Raw genomic sequence first — 24230 nt, 5'->3', positions numbered from 1 at the left:
ACACCGAATATGCTGGAGTAACTCAGCGGGACAGGCGGCAGCATCTCTGGAGAGAAGGATCTCTGAAGGAGGGTCTCGGCCCGAAATGTCTCCCGTTCCTTCTCTCCAGAGATGCCGTCCAGTCCCGCTGAGTCACTCCAGCATTTTGCGTCTATCGAAGAAATGATCAACTGTTTTGTTGGCTCTAATTATCTACTTAGCTTTAACAATCTGAGTGTTGACAAGTAACTTTGCAGAATTACAAATTTACGACTGGAAACATTACTGGAGCTGCCAGGGCAACTCATGAATATAAAGAAAAACTGCTATGCCGGGACACAGTAATTCATGTTGGATGGTCTCGGAAGGCTTCTGACGACTGAGATTACAAAGCTACTGTTGTGCAGGCTGGCGTTCTTGAGTAGACAGACACCCGATCTGCTGATAGACTGACAGATATGCCTTTGATCATATTTGACACATCGAACAATACAGTATTCGAATAGTGAAAGGCTTGGATAGAGTGGATGTGGAGAGGATGTTTCCACTGGTGGGAGAGTCTAGGACCAGAGGTCACAGCCTCAGAAATAAAGGACGTTCCTTTAGGAAGGAGACGAGGAGGAATTTCTTTAGCCAGAGGGTGGTGAATCTGTGGATTTCTTTGGCCAAGTCAATGGATATTTTTGAGGCAGAGAAGATAGATAGATTCTCGATTAGTACGGGTGTCAGGGGTTATAGAAAAATAGAAAATAGGTGCAGGAGTAGGCCATTCGGCCCTTCAAGCCTGCACCGCCATTCGATATGATCATGGCTGATCATCCAACTCAGTATCCCATCCCTGCCTTCTCTCCAAACCCCCTGATCCCTTTAGCCACAAGGGCCACATCAAACTCCCTCTTAAATATAGCCAATGAACTGGCCTCAACTACCTTCTGTGGCAGAGAATTCCACAGATTCACCACACTCTGTGTAAAAAATTATTTTCTCATCTCGGTCTTAAAAAACTTCCCTCTTATCCTTAAACTGTGGCCCCTAGTTTTGGACTTCCCCAACATCGGCATAATAATCTTCCTGCATCTAGCCTGTCCAACCCCCCAAGAATTTTGTAAGTTTCTATAAGATCCCCCCTCAATCTTCTAAATTCTAGCGAGTACAAGCCGAGTCTATCTAGTCTTTCTTCATATGAAAGTCCTGCCATCCCAGGAATCAGTTTGGTGAACCTTCTCTATACTCCCTCTATGGCAAGAATGTCTTTCCTCAGATTAGGAGACCAAAACTGTACGCAATACCCCAGGTGTGGTCTCACCAAGACCCTGTACAACTGCAGTAGAACCTCCCTGCTCTTATACTCAAATCCTTTTGCTATGAATGCTAACATACCATTTGCTTTCTTCACTGCCTGCTGCATCTGCATTCCTACTTTCAATTACTGGTGTACCATGACACCCAGATCTCGTTGCATTTCCCCTTTTCCTAATCAGCCACCATTCAGATAATAGTCTACTTTCCTGTTTTTGCCACCAAAGTGGATAACCTCACATTTATCCACATTATACTGCATCTGCCATGCATTTGCCCACTCACCCAACCTATCCAAGTCACCTTGCAGCCTCCTAGCAGAAGGGGAGAAGGCAGGAGAAGGGTTAGGACGGAGAGATAGATCAGCCATGATTAAACAGCGGAGTAGACTTGATGGGCCAAATGGCCTAATTCTGCTCCTATCACTTATGACTTTACAGTACAAGTAACATATGTGGAGAAAAGGAATGTGGAATACACCTCTATAAGATCTCCCCTCATTTTAGAGGGATATGTGGGCAGGTGGGTCTAGTGTAGATTGGACATGTTGGCCGGCGTGGGCAGGTTGGGCCGAAGGGCCTGTTTCCGCGCCATTTGACTCGATGGCATTTCCAACCCGACTTTGGTACGATATCATTGATTCATCTCGATTCTCTTTTGTCGATTAGTGCTTGTGATGACATTATGATTTGGTTCTCTTAGTCATTTCCAGCTGAGAGGTCGTGCAGCCGTTCAGCTTATACTTGGTAGCCCTCGCAGTCTGACTCCATCACCACCCTGCACTGCACTGAGTAAACAGAGACAGGGAATAGAGCAGAGGGGAGAGAACCATGATTACTAAAGGAAGGCAACGTCTCATGTCCTAGAATGGAAGGAGATGAGGAGATATTTCATTAGAAGCTGGTAGATCATGGTAGATGCACAGAGTCTCTTGCCCAGAGTAGGGGAATCGAGGACCAGAGGACATAGGTTCAAGGTGAATGGGGAAAAGATTTAATAGGAATATGAGTAGTAACTTTTTCACACAAAGGGCGGTGGGTGTATGGAACAAGCTGCCGGAGGTGGTAGTTGAGGCTGGGACTATCCCATCGTTTAAGAAACAGTTAGACAGGTACATGGATAGGACATGTTTGGAGGGATATGGACCAAGCGCAGGCAGGTGGGACTAGTGTGGCAGGGACATTGTTGGGCAGTGTGGGCAAGTTTGGCCGAAGGGTCTGTTTCCACACTATCCCCGACTCCTTGACTCTAGTCAGAGGGTGGTGAATCTGTGGAGTTCTTTGGAGGCCAAGTCAGTGGATATTTTTAAGGCAGAGACAGATAGATTCTCACCCACGATGCGGTGATTCAATGATCATTTGTTTCCGAACCATCTTGTGTGATCTCACCACGCGGAGAAAGGGGAGCAACCATAAATGACAGAATAAATCTACTTTTGTGAATTTTTGCTCAGCGATGCCTAGCACAGGATAGACAGTTCACAAATGATAACCGACACTGCATTACTTCAGACATCTCCGCACAAACTTGCAAAAACTGTTCACAACAAATGCATATTAGAAAGTGCAGTGCAATCCTTTTCGATGAGACTGTGACCATCTTATTGCAACAAACTAGCCCTAAACCAAAGTAGAGTAGCCCTAACAGACAATGCCATGAAGGCCAAGAGACCAACATCTAATTAGTCAATGGGAGATTACAAATTAGCCTGGGCAGCACGGTGGCGCAGTGGTAGAGTCACTGCCTCACAGCGCCAGAGACCCGGGTTCGATCCCGACTACGGGCGCTGTCTGTACGGAGTTTGTACGTTCTCCCCGCGACCCTGCGTGGGTTTTCTCCAGATGCTCCGGTTTCCTCCCACACTCCAAAGACGTGCGGGTTTTGTAGGTTTTTATTAATAATAATAATAATAAATTTTATTTATGGGCGCCTTTCAAGAGTCTCAAGGACACCTTACAAATATTTAGCAGGTAGAGGAAAAACATGTAATGGGAATGAAATAAATAGTAGAGACATGACTAGTACACAAAGTAAAGACAGAATTCAATTCAAAACACAATATGAGGCAATTAATGCACAGATGAAAAGGGAGGGGGACGTGGGGCTAAGGATAGGCAGAGGTGAAGAGATGGGTCTTGAGGCGGGACTGGAAGATGGTGAGGGACACGGAATTGCGGATCAGTTGGGGGAGGGAGTTCCAGAGCCTGGGAGCTGCCCTGGAGAAGGCTCTGTCCCCATAACTGCGGAGGTTGGACTTGTGGATGGAGAGGAGACCGGCTGATGTGGATCTGATGTCAGGCTTGGTGTACGTGTAAAATTGTCCCTGGTGTGTGTTGGGTGGGGTTTAGTGTGCGGGGATCGCTGGTCGGCGCGGACTCCGTGGGCCGAAGGGCCTTTTTCCGCGCTGTGTCTCTAAACTAAACAAGGTGGCAATGCAGATATATCAGAAGCAACACCCTCTTACTGCAGTCTGTGCTCAAAATACTTCAGTGGGGTTTCTAAAAATAGCCTGGTGTTGGATCTGACGGACAATGTGTGAACGGCTGCCAGTGACAGAATGAAGGCTGAGGAACATTTCACAGGAGGTCTCGCAGCTTTCCTGTATCTGGCAAATTAATAAACGCTGAGAAGTGCTCTCGACAAGCTGATGCAAAAGGCCTCTTCATGGGTAATTGCAGGTCGAACTGCAAGTTAAAATTATTCCTCACCCTTTCATTCTTAGAGCGGCACAATGGTACAGCGGTAGAGTTGCTGCCTCACAAGCGCCAGAGACCCGGGTTTGATCCTGACTACGGGTACTTGTCTGTGCGTTCTCCCCGTGACCTGCGTGGGTTTTCTCCGGGTGCTCCGGTTTCCCCCCACACTCCAAAGACGCGCAGGTTTGTAGGTTAATTGGTTTGGTACAATTGTAAATTGTCCCTAGTGTGTGTAGGGTAGTGTTCGTGTGTGCGGGGATCGCTGGTCGGTACGGACCCGGTGGGCCGAAGGGCCAGTTTCCGCACTGTATCTCTAAAAACTGGAACAGCCCACCCACGCAATTACAAAATGGTGCATTCCACTTGTTCCTGAAGAATGGAATAGAATCGTTTTTTAAAAAATATTTAGGCATCACTAGGTTTTCTTCCGTGTAGTTTAGAGATACAGCACGGAAACAGGCCCTTCGGCCCACCGAGTCCACGCCAACCATCGATCGTCCATTCACATTAGTTCTATGTTATCCCACTTTTTGATACGCTGCATGGGTAACTTACCGAGGCCAATTAACCTGCAAACCCGCACGCCTTTGGGATGCGAGAGGAAACCGGAGGAATCACTCACGGTCACAGTGGGGACGTGGAAACTCCGCGCAGACAGCGCCTGAGGTCAGGATCGAACCGGGGTCTCGGGCGCTGTGCGGCAGCAGCTCCACCCACTGCACCAGTGCACTATCCTATAACCATATAAATCAGGTTATCGTCTTAGAAGCTTCATTCAATTACTGCTCGATATGGGCACTAGAGGGCAGTAGACTCTCCCGCTGGCGGCTCTCCGCCTCAAGACCCTGAACACACGGGCATCCTCCCAGCTGGCACGTGCTGGCCACGCACTTTTCCCAACGGGGCCGCCGCCTTCGAGGAGTTTACGCGGATACGGGTGGTGGGCGTTGGCCGTGCTGTCCTGCAGGGGATGCACGGCTTCAACCGGGACCTGCTGACCAGTCTGGAACTTGGCTGCAGGGAGACGGCTCGGTCGTGAGAACTGTCGGCGAGGCTCGAAAGCGTGGAGTGCTCGCGGCTAGGCAACCCCCCCCCCCCCCCCCCCCCCCCGCTCAGCACGGAAGTACTCGTCGGACCCATGCGCCGTAATCCTTCCCAAGAACCGGTCCCGCACAACACGAGCCGCCTTTCCGCAACAGTCTTCGAACAGCACCTCATATTCCGCGTGGGGAGTCTGCATCCTGGGGGCATGAACATTGAATTCTCCCAATTTTGTTAACCCTTGCTGTCTCCTCCCCTTCCTCAGCCCTCCTGCTGTCTCCTCCCATCCCCCAGCCTTCGGGCTCCTCCTCCTTTTTCCTTTCCTTGTCCCCGCACCCCGATCAGTCTGAAGAAGGGATTTGGCCCGAAACGTTGCCTATTTCCTTCGCTCCATAGATGCTGCTGCACCCGCTGAGTTTCTCCAGCTTTTTTTTGTGTACCTTCGATTTTCCAGCATCTGCAGTTCCTTCTTAAACCCTTCACCTCCCTCCGAGACGCAGGGAGGCGTCTCCTGTACGGGCTCCTCCTCCACACCCTGCACTCCCTCGCCCTGGTCCACCGATTGGCCACCGTGTGGCGGTCAGTGTTGCCTTCCGGTCGCGAGGGGGACCCCCAAACTGGGTACCTCGGGCAAAGTGCTGAGTTATTCCAGCATTTTGTCCCCATTTGAAAGCTCAGCCCCGCAATAACATGCTCAAACCTGATATTCTGTTATCGCAAAGAATCTTGACTTGGAATAGCAACACTTGAATGCAATATGCCGAGGCTTGTGACACTATCACTGAAACACATGAGGTGTTGAGTTTGATTTTATGACTGACTGGAGCAACACACTTGTAGATTTCACAGACCCATTCACTGAAAGCCTTGTAACACTCCAGATCCAAGAAGGATTTTTTTTTAAGTCTTGCACCATTATAAATAGACATGAGCATGATTTTTACATTAACACTGAATGCCAAACAGTTCAGCTCAACAGACGCTAAATAATTGTCATCTAAAGTGTTATTTTTTATAAGTCAGTCCGTGCTTCTGTGTGGGACAGATTCTTCCCAGTTGTTATCAGGCAACTGAACAGTCCTCTCACCAACTAGAGAGCAGTCCTGACCTGACCCTCTACCTGTCTGATGAAGGATCTCGACGCTCATCTTTCATTCATTTGTTCTCTATCTCTCCACATCAAGAGAGGTTTAGATTTAGCTCTTGGGGCTAAAGGAATCAATGGGGAGAAAGCAGGAACGGGGTACTAATTTTGGATGATCAGCCTTGATCATATGGAATAGCGGTGCTGGCTCGAAGGACTGAATGGCCGACTCCTGCGCCTATTTTCCTATGTTTCTACGTCACCGTCCATATCTCTCGTTTCCTTCTCCCCTGACCCTCAGTCTGAAGAAGGGTCTCGACCCGAAACGTCACCCATTCCTTCTCTCCAGAGATGCTGCCTGACCCGCTGAGTTACTGCAGCATTTTGTGTCCATCTTTGGTTTAAACCAGCATCTGCAGTTCCTTCCTGCACATTACCATCTGACGTATTGGAGATCTTTAATCAGATGTTATTGGAATTTATCTTGCACTGAGCGTTATTTCCTTTATCCTGTATCTGTACAATGTGGACGGCTCGATTTGGTCTTCCCCCTGACTAGGTAGCACGCAACAAAAAAGCTTTTCACTGTACCTTGGTCCACCTAACAATAGAGTTGCCAACCGTCCCGTATTAGCCGGGACATCCCGTATATTGGGCTAAATTGGTTTGTCCCGTACGGGACCGCCCTTGTCCCGTATTTGACCGCTACTACCCGGCCAGCAGTCAGACCTTCGCTGACCGCCGACACCACCACCACCCCCTCCTTCTCACGGCCGATCATCGGTTCATGAGTTGGACGGGGCGCCGGACTTTGCACGTGGCCCCTGGGCCAAAACTCCTCAGCTGGCCCCGCCGGCTGGGCTTTGTGTGCAGTCCAGCACCCGGGGCCAACTCACCATTCACCCAGCCACGGCCGAGTCGGTCAGCGAATTGCCGTGGGGAATTTGTCCCGTATTTTGACCTTTTGTCCCTTATTTGGGAGTGAGAAAGTTGGCAGTGGACATAGATTGGTGAAGTCTGAAGAAGGGTCTCGACCTGAGGCGCCCCACATTCCTGTTCTCCCCAGATGCTGCCTGATCAGCACGGATGTCAGGAGTAATGGGGTGAAGGCAGGAGAATGGGGTTGAGAGGGAGAGATAGATCAGCCATGATTGAATGGCAGAGTAGACTTGATGGGCCGAATGGCCTAATTCTGGCTCCTAGAACTTATTACAAGGGTTTACTGCAGTCGAGTTGTTGCTCAGCTGCGAAGACCAGATTAAATAGTCGTTCCGCTGACTGGTTTAGGTTAGCACGCAACAGACGTCTTTCGGTACACGGGACAATAAACTCAAACTCAGCTCAAGAAAGCCAATAAACCCTGCCAGCAAAAAATAGATCAGCCCTGTGCAATGTACATACATCCCCGATGAAGAATCATATTTGTATTTGTCCACAGATAACATTTATAACTCACAGCCTCCAACGCCACGGACTTCCAAATGTAATTAAAATGGAGGTGTGTCAACAAATAATGACTCAAATAATCTTTATATTATATGTTTAGCCACAAAAGGAGCCTATTATCAGGCACTGCATGGCTGAGGCTGAGGCCCAGTTGAAAGGAAGAGAGCCAAACGACAATTAATTTCAGATGAAAGAGTAAATATGACATTAAATGACAGAATACCGCAGAGAAATCTCTCCGTTACTAATCAGCCCTTGTCACAAGCAGTGTGGAGCCCCAATAATGATGCTTATTTGTAGGAAGGAACTGCAGACGCTGGTCTAACCCGAAGATCGACACAAAATGCTGGAGTAACTCAGCGGGACAGGTAGCAGCATCTCTGGAGAAAAGGAATTTCGGGTCGAGACCCTTCCTCAGACCAAAGATAGGATCTTTGCTTCCGACTGAGTCAGGGGAGATGGAGGAAGGGGAGTGTGGAGAGATGTAGAACAAATGAATGAAAGATATGCAAAAATAAAAGTAAAGCTGATGAAGGAAAGTTGTTAGCTGTGGGCTAGATGAAAATGAGTCGCAGACAATGAGATTAAACAGGGCCACATTGAAACTAGAGCAACAACTAGGGTGGGGGGAGGGACGGAGAGAGAGAGAGGGGATGCAAGGATTAGTTGAAGTTTGAGAAATTGATATTCATGTCGCTGGGTATGAAGATAGACGCAAAAAGCTGGAGTAACTCGGCTGGGACAGGCAGCATCTCTGGAGAGAAGGAATGGGGGACGTTTCAGGTCGAGACCCTTCTTCAGAGAGTGTAGGATGGTGTTCGTGTGCGGGGATCGCTGGTCGGTGTGTCTGATGAAGGGTTCGCCTACGATCACACTGTTCATATTATCGCATCCTACATGTGCTGTTAGTTGGTGATGCTGCAGTGTACGTTACTCAGTAAATACTGCTGTACCAGATCCGTGGAGTATGTGTGATTTACTCAACATGCTTCCCAATATTCCTTCTCTCCAGAGATGCTGCCTGACCCGCTGAGTTACTCCTGGAAGCTTTTTGTGTCTAATGGCGTTTATCTCCTTTGCGGAATAGAAACCAGCTTACCAATGCGGTTAGGGTGTTATACATGGGCATTGAAATAGTTAGTGACCTTATATGAGTGGTGAATCTCTGGAACTCTCTGCCACAGAGGGTAGTTGAGGCCAGTTCATTGGCTATATTTAAGAGGGAGTTAGATGTGGCCATTGTGGCCAAGGGGATCAGAGGGTATGGAGAGAAGGCAGGTACGGGATACTGAGTTGGATGATCAGCCATGATCATATTAAATGGCGGTGCAGGCTCGAAGGGCCGAATGGCCTACTCCTGCACCTAATTTCTATGTTTCTATGTTTCTATATACCTATAGGGAACCTTGGATTCCCTTACTGCGCTTCAGTTTAGGTCAGTTTAGTTTAGTTTAGAGGTACAGCACAGAAACAGGCACTTCAGCCCCACTGACCAGTGATCCCCGCACACCAACACCATCCTACACCCACTAGGGACAATCCACATTTATACCCACAAACCTAAATTCTAGTAAATTATGATAACAAGGAACTGCAGATGCAGGTTAGAGCAAAGAAAGACTTAAAATGCTGGATCATTCTGAAGCAGTGTCTCAACCCGAAACATCACCTATCCATGTTCTCCAGAGATGCTGCCTGACCCGCTGAGTTACTCCAGCTTTTTTACCATTCTGGTAAACCTCTGCACCATTTCCAAAGTCTCCGTGTCCAAGGGGTCACAGTTTAAGGATAAAGGGGAAATCTTTTACGACCGAGATGGGAAAAACATTTTTCACACAGAGAGTGGTGAATCTCTGGAATTCTCTTGCCACAGAAGGTAGTTGAGGCCACAGTTCATTGGCTATATTTAAGAGGGAGTTGGATGTGGCCCTTGTGGCTAAAGGGATCAGGGGGTATGGAGAGAAGGCAGGGATGGGATACTAAGTTGGATAATCAGCCATGATCATATTGAATGGCGGTGCAGGCTCGAAGGGCCGAATGGCCTACTCCTGCTCCTATTTTCTATGTTTCCTGTAATGGGATGACCAGAACTGCCTCACAGCGCCAGTGACCCGGGTTCGATCCCGACTACGGGTGCTGTCTATACGGAGTTCGTACGTTCTCCCTGTGACCTGCGTGGGTTTTCTCCGGGTACTTGAATGACTGATCAGTATATATTGTATAGTCAGGGTTATTTTTTTCCATTTGCTTGTCTTTGATCACGAAAGCTGTTGTTTTGACAGCTAGAATCTGGCGTGCTGTTAGTGACTGCAACTTCTGCAGTTGGACCTTAGCCCAACGCTCCATCACCCTGCCACCATGTTTTGATTGCACACAGTTTCTCTCATTGAATAAATACAATCCAGTTACAGTTCTTGGTGTGCATTCCTTCCACATACACGCTGTTCGATGGTCCAATGGAACTTTATTAGCGCATGTTCAACCGCGCGGTGAAATTCCTTGTCGCATGTTTACACGTGCCGGTGCCGCCATCTTTTGGCGCCGTTTCCAAAGTCCGGTCGGTCCGCGCGCTCGGTCCACTGGAGCGGTTCCTGATCCAGGCGAGCCCCAGGCTCCAGCAGGGCCTTCCTCCGTCGCCCTCGACTGGCTCGGCCCGTGAACCCACGACCCTCTCCTCCCTCCCCTCCCCTCGCCCGGCCATCTTTGTGTTTCTGGGTCGCCTCCTGCAGCTGACCGTGAAGGCGTTGGATGCATTACCCCGGTTCACCCTCCTGCCGGCCATCACTCCTCGCCCCTCGCGTTCCACGTCTCCAGCCGCCCCCGCCCCCGGTTATGCCGACCACCCATCCCACAGAGTGGCTGGAATCACAGAGGGGGTGCAGTGACAGAGGGGGTGCAGTGACAGAGGGGCTCATCCAAGACCGGACAGGGAGAGGAGGAGAACCTCATCACAGTAGGCACACCATGAGGAGATCTCGTCTGAAGAAGGATCTCAACCCGAAACGTCATCTCCCCACGTTCTCCAGAGATGTTGGATGACCCCGCTGAGTTACTCCAGCACTTTGGCACTTTTCTGTATTAACCGGTGTCTGCAGTTCCTTGTTTCTACCGAATGATCCGGGCCATCGCCCTCTGTGGTGACTGATAATCTTGCTTCAAGCATGGTGCATCAGGAGAACTCGCAGGATTACCTTCCAACCCGACACATTCACACATCAGGGCAGCAGGGTGGCGCAGCCTCACAGCGCCAGAGACCCGGGTTCGATCCTGACCACGGGTGCCGGGCGCCTGTAGGGAGTTTGTACGTTCCCCCTGTGACCTGCGTGGGTTCTCTCCAGGTGCTCCGGTTTCCCCCCACACTCCAAAGACGTACATGTTTGTAGGTTATTTGGCTTTCGATTAAAATTGTAAATCATCCCCAGCATGTGTAGGATAGAGTGGGTGTTTCGGGGATCGCTGGTCGGCACGGACTCGATGGGCCGAACGGCCTGTTTCTGTGCTGTATCTTTAAACTAAACTAAAACCTCGACTCACCTCTCGAGGTACAGATACATTAACTCTCCCACTTACACAATGATCTTCACAAACCCAAGGACATCTCAAAGTATCTCACAAAGAAATGTGTCTTTCGCAACGGAGGAACATTCTTTGTGAAGCAGGCACACAACAGATTGTAGCATCTGTTAAAAAGACTCAATAATTCTTGGATTGTAAAACTGTCAAGGAAGCAAGGCCAAGTCAGACGCAGTCTATTCTCTCTGCATACTACTTTTCCGATCATTCACAAATCGAAGGTTGGTTTTCAAAGCCACATCTCAAAGCATTTCACAATGAATTGCATCTGGATAAATGCAAAAGCAAGTCTTCGTCACAGAGGCACACAGAGGCATCTCAGTCAATCACCTCCCCGACTGAACTATCTTAACAGAAAGGCGTTCTCATCTCACCAAGTGGATAGTCATAGAGTGTTACAGCGCGGAAACAGGCCCCTCCGCCCAACTTGCCCACACACTGGCCAACATGCCCCAGCTACACTAGTCCCACCTGCCTGCGTTTGGCCCATATCCCTCCAAACCTGTCCTATCCATGTACTTGTCTGGATGATTATTACATGTTGCCATAGTCCCAGCCTCATCTACCTCCTCCGGCAGCTTGTTCCATACACCCACCACCCTCTGTGTGAAGAAGGTACCTCTCAGATTCTTGTTAAATCTTTTCCCCTTCACCTTAAACCTATGTCCTCTGGTCCTCGATTCCAAGAGATCTGATCTATTCCTCTCATGATTTTACACCTCTATACAATACAATACAAAACAATACGGTTTTACTCGTGAAATGAATTTGCCAGCAGCGGTACAATAATAAAGATCACACAAAAACACAATAAAAATTTAACACAAACATCCATCACAGTATTCATCACTATGGTGGAAGGCGCAACAATTGGCCAGTCCTCCTCCATTTTCCCCCGTGGTCAGGACCTCAACCCTCTGCAGCCGTTGCTGCGGGCATCCAGATGAGTGGACAAGATAAAGTCCAGGTAAGTCCTGAATTCCTATAATTCCTGAAGTCCTATAAGATTAACCCTCATCCTCCTGCGCTCCAGGGAATAGAGACCCAGCCGACTCAACCTCTCCCTATAGCTCAGAGCCTCGAGTCCAGGCAACATCCTCGTAAACCTTCTCTGCGCCCACTCCAGCTCGACAACATCTTTCCTGTAACACAGTGCCCAGAACTGAACACAATACTCTAAATGTGGCCTCACCAGACAAAGAAATGAATGGAGAAAATAAAACACCACTTTACCAGTCGACTCATTCACACAGGATAGCCACCAAGTGGTCACAGGAGTGGGAGGAAACCTCATCTCCATTACACAGCTGCATCTCAGGGGTGAAGCTCAACAGACGTGGTACTGGAGTTGGGCGTTTCAATGCCAGCGTGTGGAGATGGGGGCTCCCTCCCCCAGAGCCCAGCCTGTGAATGTAGAGCAGAGCAACACACAGCCAACCATGTCATCTCTGGGTGCCCGCTCTACCACCCACCAAACGGAGCTGTGTCAGGGCCTGGCAGACATTGACACCAACAGAGACAACAACCTGGCTGCTCAACGCCCGGCTTGAGATGTAACTATTCCTTTGGTTTATGTTTCATTCACAAGAAGAAGAAGATTCACTAAGAAAGATGTACACAAGCCAGTTAAAGCAAGATTAGCCCAAGATTATTATATTACATTTGAAATAGAAATGTTGAGAGAAAATACCGCCTTTCAATAAACAGTAAATAGGATTTAACCTCAGAGTGTCATTGATTATATTGTCTAGGCATACGGGGCAAAATATACAGGGCTCAGAAGCATGGAACTCGGAGAAGGAAATAAGAGCATTCAAAAGACATTTGGACAGATTCATGGATAGGATCAGTCAGTCTAGTTCACTGTCACGTGTACCGAGGTACAGTGACAAGCCTTTGTAGCGTGCTAACCAGTCAGCAGAAAGACAATACATCATTACATTCGAGCCATTTACTGTGTACAGATACATGATAAGGGAATAACGTTTAGTGCAAGGTAAAGGCCATTAAAGTCCGATCAAGGATAGTCCGATGGTGGTTCAGGACTAGTTGCAATAAGATGGTTCAGTTGCCTGATGGCAGCTAAAATAGAACAGACAATATAAAATGGATCAAATAAAACGGATAAAATAGTCATCGGCTGCACAGAGACGAGACCAAGCGCAGGCTCGGCGATCGTTTCAGCTGAACACCTCCGCTCAGTTATGCCCTAAACCTACCTGATCTCCCGGTTGCTCAGCACGTTAACTTCCCCTCCCATTCCCACACTGGCCTTTCTGTCCTGGGCCTCCTCCACTGTCAGAGTGAGGCCCAGCGCATATCGGAGGAACAGCACCTCGTATTTCACCTGGGCAGCTCACACCCCAGCGATATGAACATTGACTTCCCAAACTTCAAATAACCCTTGCATTTCCCTCTCTCTCCATCCCTCCCCCCCTTCCCAGTTCTCCGACCAGTCTGACTGTCTCCGACTACATTGTATCTCTGTTTCCTTCGTTGTCACCTTCTCCCAACAATGATGTGTTCCTTGATCTCTATCCCCTTTGTCCTGTTTTCACGCCTTACACTTCCTTATCTATGTACCTCCCTCTCCCCCTGACTCTCAGTCTGAAGGAGGGTCTCGACCCGAAACGTCACCCAGTCCTTCTCTCCAGAGATGCTGCCTGTCCCGCTGAGTTACTCCAGCATTTTGTGTCTATCTTCTGGACAGAATAGTCAGTAATGATCTGTATTTGGGCAGTGGGATTGCAAAGAGTGTGGGAGGGGCGAGGTGCCTTTAACTAGTTTGCTGCTCACATCAAATGCCTCCAATGTGCCCAGAATCTGCTTTGTGCACAAATTATTATGATCTCATTGAATTGGTGAACCAGTTTAACCAGTCTGTTCCTTGCTGCACCCAGTTTTAATTTACAGTGAATTTTAATTCCTTGTTTTTTAATTGAAAACTGTACTGCAGTTATTTTTTTTCTACAGATTATGATTATTTAACTGGAGGTATAAGAACCGCAGATGATGGAATCCCAAGTTAAAAATAACTGCAGACGCTGGAATACCCAGTTAAAAAAACAAGTATTATGGTTTTTTATTGAATTTTCATTAAGTGCATATTATCTGTATGTGTTGTGTATATAGGCCTGCCGTGCTGCTTTCCAGCAAGGATTTCATTCTTCTGTTGATAATACAGATGACAATTAAAAACTCTAGACTCCTGCGTTTTACCACGGCAGCAGGAAATGTTGGTTCACATAAGTGATAGGAGCAGAACTAGGCCGTTCGGCCCATCAAGTCTATTCCGCCATTCAATCATGGCTGATCTATCTGTCCCTCCAAACCCCATCCTCCTGCCTTCCCCCCGTCACCCCTGACATTTCTTCCAGCCTGGGGCAGAGCAGTTCGTTGCTTGGATCAAAATCTTCAAAGCTTCGAAAGGCTAAGAGGCAATTGAGTTTTAAGGATTCACAACCCGAATTGTCAGTTTATTTTTAAAAAAAAATTAAATTGGATTGAGATGTGCGGTCAACTAATTGCTACTGACGGCTGGAAGGTCACAGCGATTCGCCGTCAGCCCATCGTTAATTATTGGGAAGACAAACCCAATTATTGCCGTGGCATCGAAGCTCAATGGTTCACAGACGTCAAGGCTGACGGACTGATTTCTCTGGGAACATTTCAGTCCGCAAGGCAGGTACGGTCTTTCAAAACTCATTACAAACACTTGAGCAAAGGATCAATAAAGAAAAATAAAATAGCCACTTGATGCCCTTCCCCGGGGCTGAGATTATTCGCTGTCTATACGGCTGCTTCACTGGTCAATTGTAATATTTTAACTTATTGATTGTTGGCACGGCTTTTATAGCTCACATTTTTCGAGACACAGCGTGGAAACAGGCCCTTTGGTCCGCTGAGTCCACGCCGACTAGCGATCACCCCTTCACCCTAGTTCTGTCCTGCACTCCAGGGACACTTTATGGAAACCAATTAATCCCACCTGCCTGCGTTTGGCCCACATCCCCTCGAAACCCCGCTCCTGTCCGCAAGAAATTGCAGAGAGTTGTGGACGCAGCCCAGACCGTCACACAAACCAACCTCCCTTCCATCGATTCCATCTACACCTCACGCTGCCTCGGCAAGGCCAGCAGCATCATCAAGGACCAGTCGCACCCCGGCCACTCCCTCTTCTCCCCTCTCCCATCGGGCAAAAGGTGCAGAAGTGTGAAAACGCACACCACCAGATTCAGGGACAGTTTCTTCCCAGCTGTTATCAGGCAACTGAACCATCCCACCAACAACCAGAAATCAACCTCATTGGTGACACTCAAACTAAACTGCTGAACTGAGTACTGGAGAAGAATGTAAGCTCGCCGGCCAGGAAACATGGAAAATAGGTGCAGGAGTAGAGGCCATTCGGCCCTTCCAGCCAGCACCGACCGCCATTCAATACGATCATGGCTGATCATCCAAGCCGTTGGATCATCCAACACGCAAGCTGAGAGTTTGGTTTAAAGTTTAGAGATACAGCATGGAAACAGGCCCTTCGGCCCATTGAGCCATGAATTACTTGGTCACACGAGTTCTATGTTATCCCACTTTCATATCCACTCGCTACATGATATGGACAATTTACAGAAGCCAATTAACCTACAAACCCTGTGTGTCTGTGGAATGTGGGAGGAAACCGGAGCTGCCAGAGAAATGGACAGACAATGTTCTGAAACGTCCTTATCCGAACTGGTTTCTGTTAGTCCTCTATTCTTGCCTATAAATACACACCCCAAAGCCAGGTGGTTGTCAACACCCACCGTCTTATCTCCTCTGTACCACAATCAACATGATTGCCATTGTAAATCTTATCTTTCGAACACCTGCCCAGTTTCAGACTGAAATCAAAAAAGAAGGAAGTTCGGACACAAGGATGAGCAAACTTCCCATCGCAACAGGATATTCGGCTGCACTGTTCCAACAAGTTCCTGCTTTTCAGTTTAGTTGAGTTTAGAGACACAGCGCATAAAACAGGCCCTTCGGCCCACCGAGTCCGTGCTACCAGCGATCCCCACACACTAACACTATCCTACACACACTAGGGGTCATATTGTAGAGGTGATCATATAAGATCAAGAGGGGAATTGATAAGGTCTGAGGAAGGGTCTGGAGCCGAAACGTCGCCTATTCCTTCGCTCCATAGACGCTGCCTCACCCGCTGAGTTTCTCCAGCATTTTTGTCTACCTTCGATTTTTTCCAGCATCTGCAGTTCTTTCTTAAACAACTCTTCAGCATAGTGAATGGTCAGCATGGGCAACTTGGGCCGAAGGGCCTGTTTCCATGCTGTATGACACTGTGACTATGATTAGACAAGAGACCTCGGTAGAGTTGCTGCCTCACAGCGCCGGAGACCCCGGTTCAATCCCGACTACGGGTGCTGTCTGTACGGACTTTGTACGTTCTCCCCGTGAGTTTTCTCTGAGATTTTTGGTTTCCTCCCACACTCCAAAGACGTACAGGTTTGCAAGTTGATTGGCTTGGTGTAAAAGTAAATTGTCCTTAGCATGCGTAGGATAGCATTAGTGTGCGGGGATCGCTGGTCGGCGGGGATTTGGTGGGCCGAAGGGCCTGTTTCTGCACTGTATCTCCAAACTAAACTAAAGTCTGCCATTCAAGCAGTGACCACAGACGATGAAACAGACGATTTTCCCTTGGTTTGTACAGATCTTCTGGCATGGGCATTCCTGTTTTTGTTTCAGGTTTGGGCGCCTCCTGCTTTGTTTATTTCCTGTAATAACGTGCAAATTCCATAAACGTCATCCAAGGTCAAGAACATAGAAACATAGACAACTCCTAGGGGCAGGAGTAGGCCATTCGGCCCTTCGAGCCAGCACCGCCTTTCAATATGGTCATGGCTGATCACCACGTTCCTGCTTTCACCCCATATCCCTGGATTCCATTGAACGATCCCGGGGTCTCTGGCGCTGTGAGGCTGCGCCACCCTGCCGCCCTGACCCCCCCCCCCCCACCCCCTGCCTGCACGTGATCCATATCCCTCCTTTCCCTACATATCCGAATGCCTATTTCAAAACGTCTCAGGGGTCCCAAGCAGAAACATTGCACTTCCATCCACAGTGAGGTTTTAGTTTGAGTTTGGTTCATTGCCAAGTTCGCTGAGGTTCTGCGAACAGCTTTTTGTTGCCTGTTGACCAGTCAGCGGAAAGACAATACACGATTACAATCGAGCCGTTCACAGTGTACAGATGCATGATAAAGGGAATAACGTTCGGTGCAAGGTAAACCCAGTTAATTCCAATCACGTCTCCAATGAGGTAGATAGATGCTCAGTCAGGACTGTTCTCTGGCTGTGGTGGGATGGTTCAGTTGCCTGAATCAACAATCTGTCCATCACTGCCTGAAAAATATCCATCGACTTGGCCTCCACAGCCGCCTGCAATTTCATCATTAACGATGCTGTCGTAATGAGACCAATTACTAGTTTGCTTCCAAATTAGATTCCAGGGGTTACATATTCTTGGCCCCGCACCGTTCAAACGAACAAGTATTGTTGAAATATTTTGTCACGAACAGAGCCTGGATTTTCAATAACACAAACTAAACATGAACTTAACTAGTCCCAGCCATTAGCAGACACAATACCTCCATCTCCTGCTTCACAATGTCACAGAAAAGTCACAAATGCATAAATATGTTCAATATCTTAGGACCAGATGTACTGCCAATTAGAAATTGGATTGTATTACCACTGTAATCTATTGATAGTAACTGCCTACTCTGCATATTAAATACAGCAAATCAGCTCTGACTCCAAGATACTTTTCTCTAAAATAAATGTACAGATGGTCCAATTAGGCGAGTAGAAGGATTGGCCACCAGGTTTTATTCTCCGGCCAGCTGCCCGTTCTGTGTGTGTCTTTGTAGAATGCACGACGGCACCAGAACAGGACCTTCGGCCCACGACTTGTGTGCTCAACACTGTGTCTCCACACACAGCCTGCACATAGATGCTGGAATAGATCGGGTAGATGCACAGAGTCTCTTGCACAGAGTAGTCGAACCAAGGGCCAGAGGACCAAAGGTTTAAGGTGATGGTGGGGGAGATTTTGTAGGAACCCTAGGGGTAACTTTTTCACACACACACACAAAGGGTGGTGGGGGAGGAGGTAGGCTGCCAGAGGAGGTAGTTGAGGCTGGGACTATCCCAACGTTTTGGAAGCAGTTAGACAAGTACATGGACAGGACAGGTTTGGATGGGGTATGGACCAAACGCGGGCATGTGGAACTAGTGTAGCTGGGACATGTTGGCCGGTGTGGGCAAGTTGGGCCGAGAGGCCTGATTCCACACTGTATCACTCTATGACTCTGCGACACATCATCCATTTCCCTGCATATCCCAATACCCATCGAAAACCTTCTTAAATATCACTATTGCATTTGCCTCCAACACCACCGCTGGAAGCGTGTTCTGCCCTCCATGCAAAACACTTGCCCCACACATCTCCTTTAAACTTTGCCCCTCTGACCTTAAAGTTATGCCCCTCTGGTCTGTGGCATTTCTAACCATGGGGAGGGGGGGAAAGGTTCTGATTATCTACCCTATCTACGTCTCGCATGCTTGTACAGACTTCTGTCAGCTCTCCCCTCAACCTTGGAGAAAACAATCCAAGTCTGACCTAATCCAGATACAATTCTGCTCAAGTAGAGGCACACACTGTTGGAGTAACTCAGCAAGTCAGGCAGCATCTCCGGAGAGAAGGAGCAGGTGGTGTTTTGGGACGTTTTGAGTCTGAAGAAGGGTCTCGACACGGGACGTCACTTACTCCTTTTCTCCGGATATGCCGCCTGACCCGCTGAGTTACTCCAGCATTTTGTATCCGACTTCCACAATTCCTTCCGACAACATCATTCTGGGAAACTTCCTCTGCACCCACTCCAAAGCTTCCTCATCCACCCTGGAATAAGGTGGCCAGATCAGTATATGCATACAGGGACTTTTTGTACACCGCCTTGCACGACTTTGCATTTGATATTCCATTTTAATCCTAGACCTAGGATTCAATAAATTAAGTCATGGCATCGGAATGCAGAAAGGGATTGAAACCAGTAGCTAAATGGAAATTAAGTTTTGGCCAGGACCCGCCTCATTCTTCCTTCAAAGGACACCGTCAACTTACTTAAACCAGTTTTCACAAGTTTGCGGCCAAACTGGTTTAGACCATAAGTCACTTCTCAGAAACATTACCCGGCAAAACAACAAACGCTTATGGCCCTGTCCCACTGTACGAGTTCATTCAAGAGTTCTCCCGAGTTTGCCCTGATTCGAACTCGGAGAATTACGGTAATGGCCGCTCGTCGGTACTCGGGGCTCTCATGGACATTTTTCAACATGTTGAAAAATCTTCACGAGTCTTCCCGAGCTTACCGCGTTTCCCGAGCACCAGCCGTTAAGAGACGTCCCCGAGCTCCGACGTACCCGCTGCGTACATTCTACGTGCTTACCACGAGTTTGATTTTTTTTTTAAACTCGGGACAGCTCTTGAATGAACTCGTACAGTGGGACAGGGCTATTAGAGACAAGGAGCTGCAGATGCTGGTTAATCCACAAAGGGACGCAAAGGGCTGGAGTAACTCAGCGAGTCAGGCAGCATCTCTGGAGAACAGGTTGGGACCGAAACGTCGCCTATCCACGTTGTCCAGAGGCAGGGGCAGCACGGTGGCGCAGCGGTAGAGTTGCTGCTTCACAGCGCCAGAGACCCGGGTTCAATCCTGACTACCGGCTCTGTCCGTACGGAGTTTGTACGTCCTCCCATCAGTTTTCTCCGGGTGTCCCGGGTTCCTCCCACACTCCAAAGATGTATAGGTTTTTAGGTTAATGGATATTTTGAAGGCAGAGATTGATAGATTCTTGATTAGTACGGGTGTCAGGGTTTATGGGGCGAAGGCAGGAGAATGGAGTTGAGAGGGAGGGATAGGTCAGCCATGTTGGAATGGCTGGAGTAGACTTGATGGGCTGAATGGCCTAATTCTGCTCCTAGAACTAATGAAAGGGGCCCTGCACCTCTTGATGTGAGAAAAAATAACAACTCGATAGACTCTATTATTTTCTGGACACCACAAATATCTTCCCGTGTCTTTATGTAATGAGTATGTTTGCTCGAACGGACCAAAGATTCAGTTTAGTTTATGGTCACGTGGACCGAGGTTCAGTGTAAAACTTTGGCTGCGGGCTATCCAGTCAGCGGAAAGATTACAATCGAGAAATTTACAGTGTATATGAATGAATGAATGAATGAATGGATGAATGAATGAATGAATGAACACTGCGAATTGTCACAGTGAAGTTCATTGCTTCCATGCCCAAGGTATGCAAATAGTTGCCACATAAAGGGCCCCCTCGCCAAGTCCCCCTAATAGATCAGGTGGATGCACAGAGACTCTTGCCCGGAGTAGGGTAATCAAGGACCAAAGGACATTAGGTTTAAGGTGAAGTGGGAAAGATTTTATCGGCAACTGAGGGGTAATTCTTTCACATAATGGATGGCGGGTGTATGGAACAAGCTGCCCGAGATCGTAGTTGGGACCGGGACTATCACAACGTTTAAGCAGCAATTAGACAGGTACATGGATAGGACAGGTTTAGAGGGATATGGGCCAAACGCAGGCAGGCGGGACTAGTGTAGATGGTATACGTTGGCCAGTGTGGGCAAGTTGGGCCGAAGGGCCTGCGGAGTATCACTCTATGACCTATGTTTAAGGAAGAACTGCAGATGCCGGAAATATCGAAGGGAGACAAAAATGCTGGAGAAACTCAGCGGGTGAGGCAGCATCTATGGAGTGAAGGAATAGGCGATGTTTCGGGTCGAGACCCTTCTTCAGACTGATGTGGAGGTGGGGATGGAAGAAGTAGTACATCTTATGAATGGGTGACTTTTCGGGTCTGAAGAAGGGTCTTGACCCGAAACGTCCATTCGGCCCATCGAGACCCGAAACGTCGCCTATTCCTTCGCTCCATAGATGCTGCCTCACTCTATGACCTATTGTCACCCCGACAAGGCATCCAGGCTTCAAGGTGGCAGTGAGTATTCAGGCAATTGAACCATCCTACCACAACTAGAGAGCAGTCCCGAACTACCAACAACCTTATGGGGGACCCTCAGACTATCTTTGATCTGAATTTTCTGGCTTTACCCTGCACTGGGGTCCACCCTGTTTCGACGAATGCAATCAACCCGGCGTGCACAAACAAATAGAACAACTTGTCCTACAGGTTGGACAGGCTAGATGCAGGAAGATTGTTCCCGATGTTAGGGAAGTCCAGGGCAAGGGGTCACAGCTTAAGGATAAGGGGGAAATCCTTTAAAACCGAGATGAGAAGAACTTTTTTCACACAGAGTGGTGAATCTCTGGAACTCTCTGCCACAGAGGGTAGTTGAGGCCAGTTCATTGGCTATATTTAAGAGGGAATTAGATGTGGCCCTTGTGGCTAAGGGGATCAGTGGGTATGGAGAGAAGGCAGGTACGGGATACGAGTTGGATGATCAGCCATGATCATATTGAATGGCGGTGCAGGCTCGAAGGGCCGAATGGCCTACTCCTGCACCTAATTTCTATGTTACAACTTTAGGCTGTGCCCACCACAAACAAGTAGAAGGCCTTGCACTAAACGGTATTCCCTTAGTGTGCATCTGTACACGCATGTATAGTCTTTCCGCTGGCTGGTTAGCTAGCAGGCAACTCAAAGGCTTTTCACTGTACCTCGGTGACAATAAACTAAACTGAGCGGAGGTGCAGGGAGTGGCTTCAGAGGTTCAAAGGCAGGAATTTGGTGCGGTTTGGACAACACGCCCTTCACACTGCATTGTAAACAAGGCTGGGTAGATGGGGTGGGTAACCGCAGGCAGCAGAGAGAGATAGAGAGGGAGAGAGATAGAGGGAGAGATAGAGAGACAGGGCCGGTTGGACAGCGAGCGCTGCTGTCGTTAACAATTGCAAACACCATCGCAGATCAGGGAGGTCACGTATTCTGCCGCAGCCTGAACGCTGGGCGCTGTTTATCCGGCACTTGCCACACTTTCAACTTGCAGGGGAGGAGGGGAGGGGAGGGGAGGGGAGGTAGAGGCGGCACAAGTGATGAAAACTGCCAGCGTTGATAACCAAGTCTGCGCCACCTCCCGAATGCAGTTGCAGTAATGACATTAGTTTGTTTTTTTGTGTGTAGCGAGGAACTGCAGATGCTGAAGAACTGCAGATACACCGAAGATAGACACGAAATGCTGGAGTAACTCAGGGGGGGGACAGGCAGCATCTCTGGGGAGAAGGAATGAGTCTGGACACGAGACGTCGCCACCCCTTCCTTCTCTCCTCTCCTAAGATGCTGCCTGCCTGGCCGCGCTGAGTTGCTCCAACCAGCATTTTGTGCCTATCTGTATCTTCGATGCGTTTGCAACGCGATCAGATCCCACACTGTAGACAGACGCCTGCAATCAACTAACTGTCTCGTCCTTTGTACCGCAAACGACACCAAGGTTGAGAAAGGGAGAGTAAGCAACAGGTTCTGTTATTTTTTTTTGTTTTAAATGCGAGCTGAATCCTTTACACAATGCCAAATGGAGTTGCAAAATGAGTGGCGTTAAATACAAATAATCGCAGGAGGGTATCAAAGGTGAAATTAAACAGCAAAGTCGTCGCAGGAAAGGCAGGGTAGGGACAGGCGTGGATTTTTGGTGTGTGTGTGGGGAGGAACTGCAGATGCTGGTCTACACTACACCGAAGATATATAGACACAAAATGCTGGAGTAACTCAGCGGGACAGGCAGCATCTCTGGAGAGAAGGATGGGGTCGAGACCTTTCTTCAGACTGTGGATTATGGGTGTGAGAATGAAAGGAAGGGTCTGAAGAAGGGTCTCGACCCGGAAGGGCACCCACCCATTCCTTCTCTCCAGAGATGCTGCCTGTCCCGCTGAGTTACTCCAGCATTTGTGTGTGTGTGTGTGTATCTCTGGTTTAAACCAGCACCTGCATTTCCTTGCTACACACAGAATGACCAAGGATTCACCGCACCTGGCCAACAGTTGTGTACTCTGGCTCGGGCAGTTGGTCTATTTAAACCTGCCCTTAATAAAATTCTTTCCTAGTCGAGACCCTTCCTCTCGACCCGAAACATCGCCACCCATTCCTTCTCTCCAGGAAATGCTGATCGGGTCCGCACTGAGTTACTCCAGCATTTTGTGTGTGTGTGTGTGTGTCTCGATGCAAAGCCGGCATCTGTGGTTCCTCCCCACACGTTGAATAAAACCTGTCCCTTTTGGAAGACCAGACACAAAATGCTGGAGTAACTCAGCGCGGACCAGGGCAGCATCTCTGGAGAGGAGAATGAGGAGGGGACGTTTCCCCATTCCACCCCCCGTCCAATTTCAGTGGCAGCCTCTCTCCGGCTGCTTGTGCTTTTTCCGGCAACAACTGCGCTTTTTGCAGCCCGGCATTCCGATAGATTCACACTTGGCCAAAGTACATGCGGTAAAAAAAAAACAATGTTAAAACCACTTTGGATGCGAAGATGCATCAGAGCTGCCGCTGCCTCTGTGTGTGTCTCTCTCACCTGTGACCGGCGCCTTGTCCATTTCACGGCCGGTGAAACTGCAACCTCGTCTCTCCTCTTCTGCCCGGCCAACCTAGGGCGCCAGGTAGTAGATAGACTACTCTGCAATAACCTTTCATTCCACAGACGCCTCTCTCTCTATCTCTGAACCGCGACGTGTGGCTGCCTCTAGCGGACCAGTGTAGCAACGGCCGCCCTCACTCACTCGCCCAGCTGATAGTTGGATCCAAATTAGTGTATCATAGAGATACAGGCCCAACTTGCCCACACACGTCCCAGCTACACTAGTCCCCACCTGCCCCGCGTTTGGCCCCTATCACTCCAAACCTGCACCCGCCATCCATGTACCTGTCTAACTGTTTCTTAAACGATGGGATAGTCCCAGCCTTAACTACCTCCTCTGGCAGCTTGTTCCACACACCCACCACCCTTTGTGTGAAGAAGTTACCCCTCAGATTCCTATTAAATCTTTTCCCTTTCACCTTGAACCTATGTCCTCTGGTCCTCAATTC

At 48.7% G+C, this 24230-nt stretch overlaps 1 protein-coding gene across 1 annotated transcript in view; it reads right to left on the bottom strand.

Annotated features, from left to right (window-relative positions):
* Nucleotides 1-23960, bottom strand: part of pitpnm3 (PITPNM family member 3) — a 232046-nt gene extending 208086 nt beyond the window's left edge. Inside the window, 1 exon segment of the mRNA XM_055658116.1 lies at nucleotides 23719-23960. Coding sequence (XP_055514091.1) covers nucleotides 23719-23740 — 22 coding nt within the window. The 5' untranslated portion in view covers nucleotides 23741-23960.
* Between the last annotated feature and the right edge of the window lie 270 nt (nucleotides 23961-24230).

Source organism: Leucoraja erinacea, chromosome 28 (assembly GCF_028641065.1).
Source record: "Leucoraja erinacea ecotype New England chromosome 28, Leri_hhj_1, whole genome shotgun sequence".
Taxonomy (NCBI): Eukaryota; Metazoa; Chordata; class Chondrichthyes; order Rajiformes; family Rajidae; genus Leucoraja; species Leucoraja erinaceus.
Note: the sequence above shows the minus strand (reverse complement) of the source record. Positions and strands in the feature narration are given on the sequence as shown.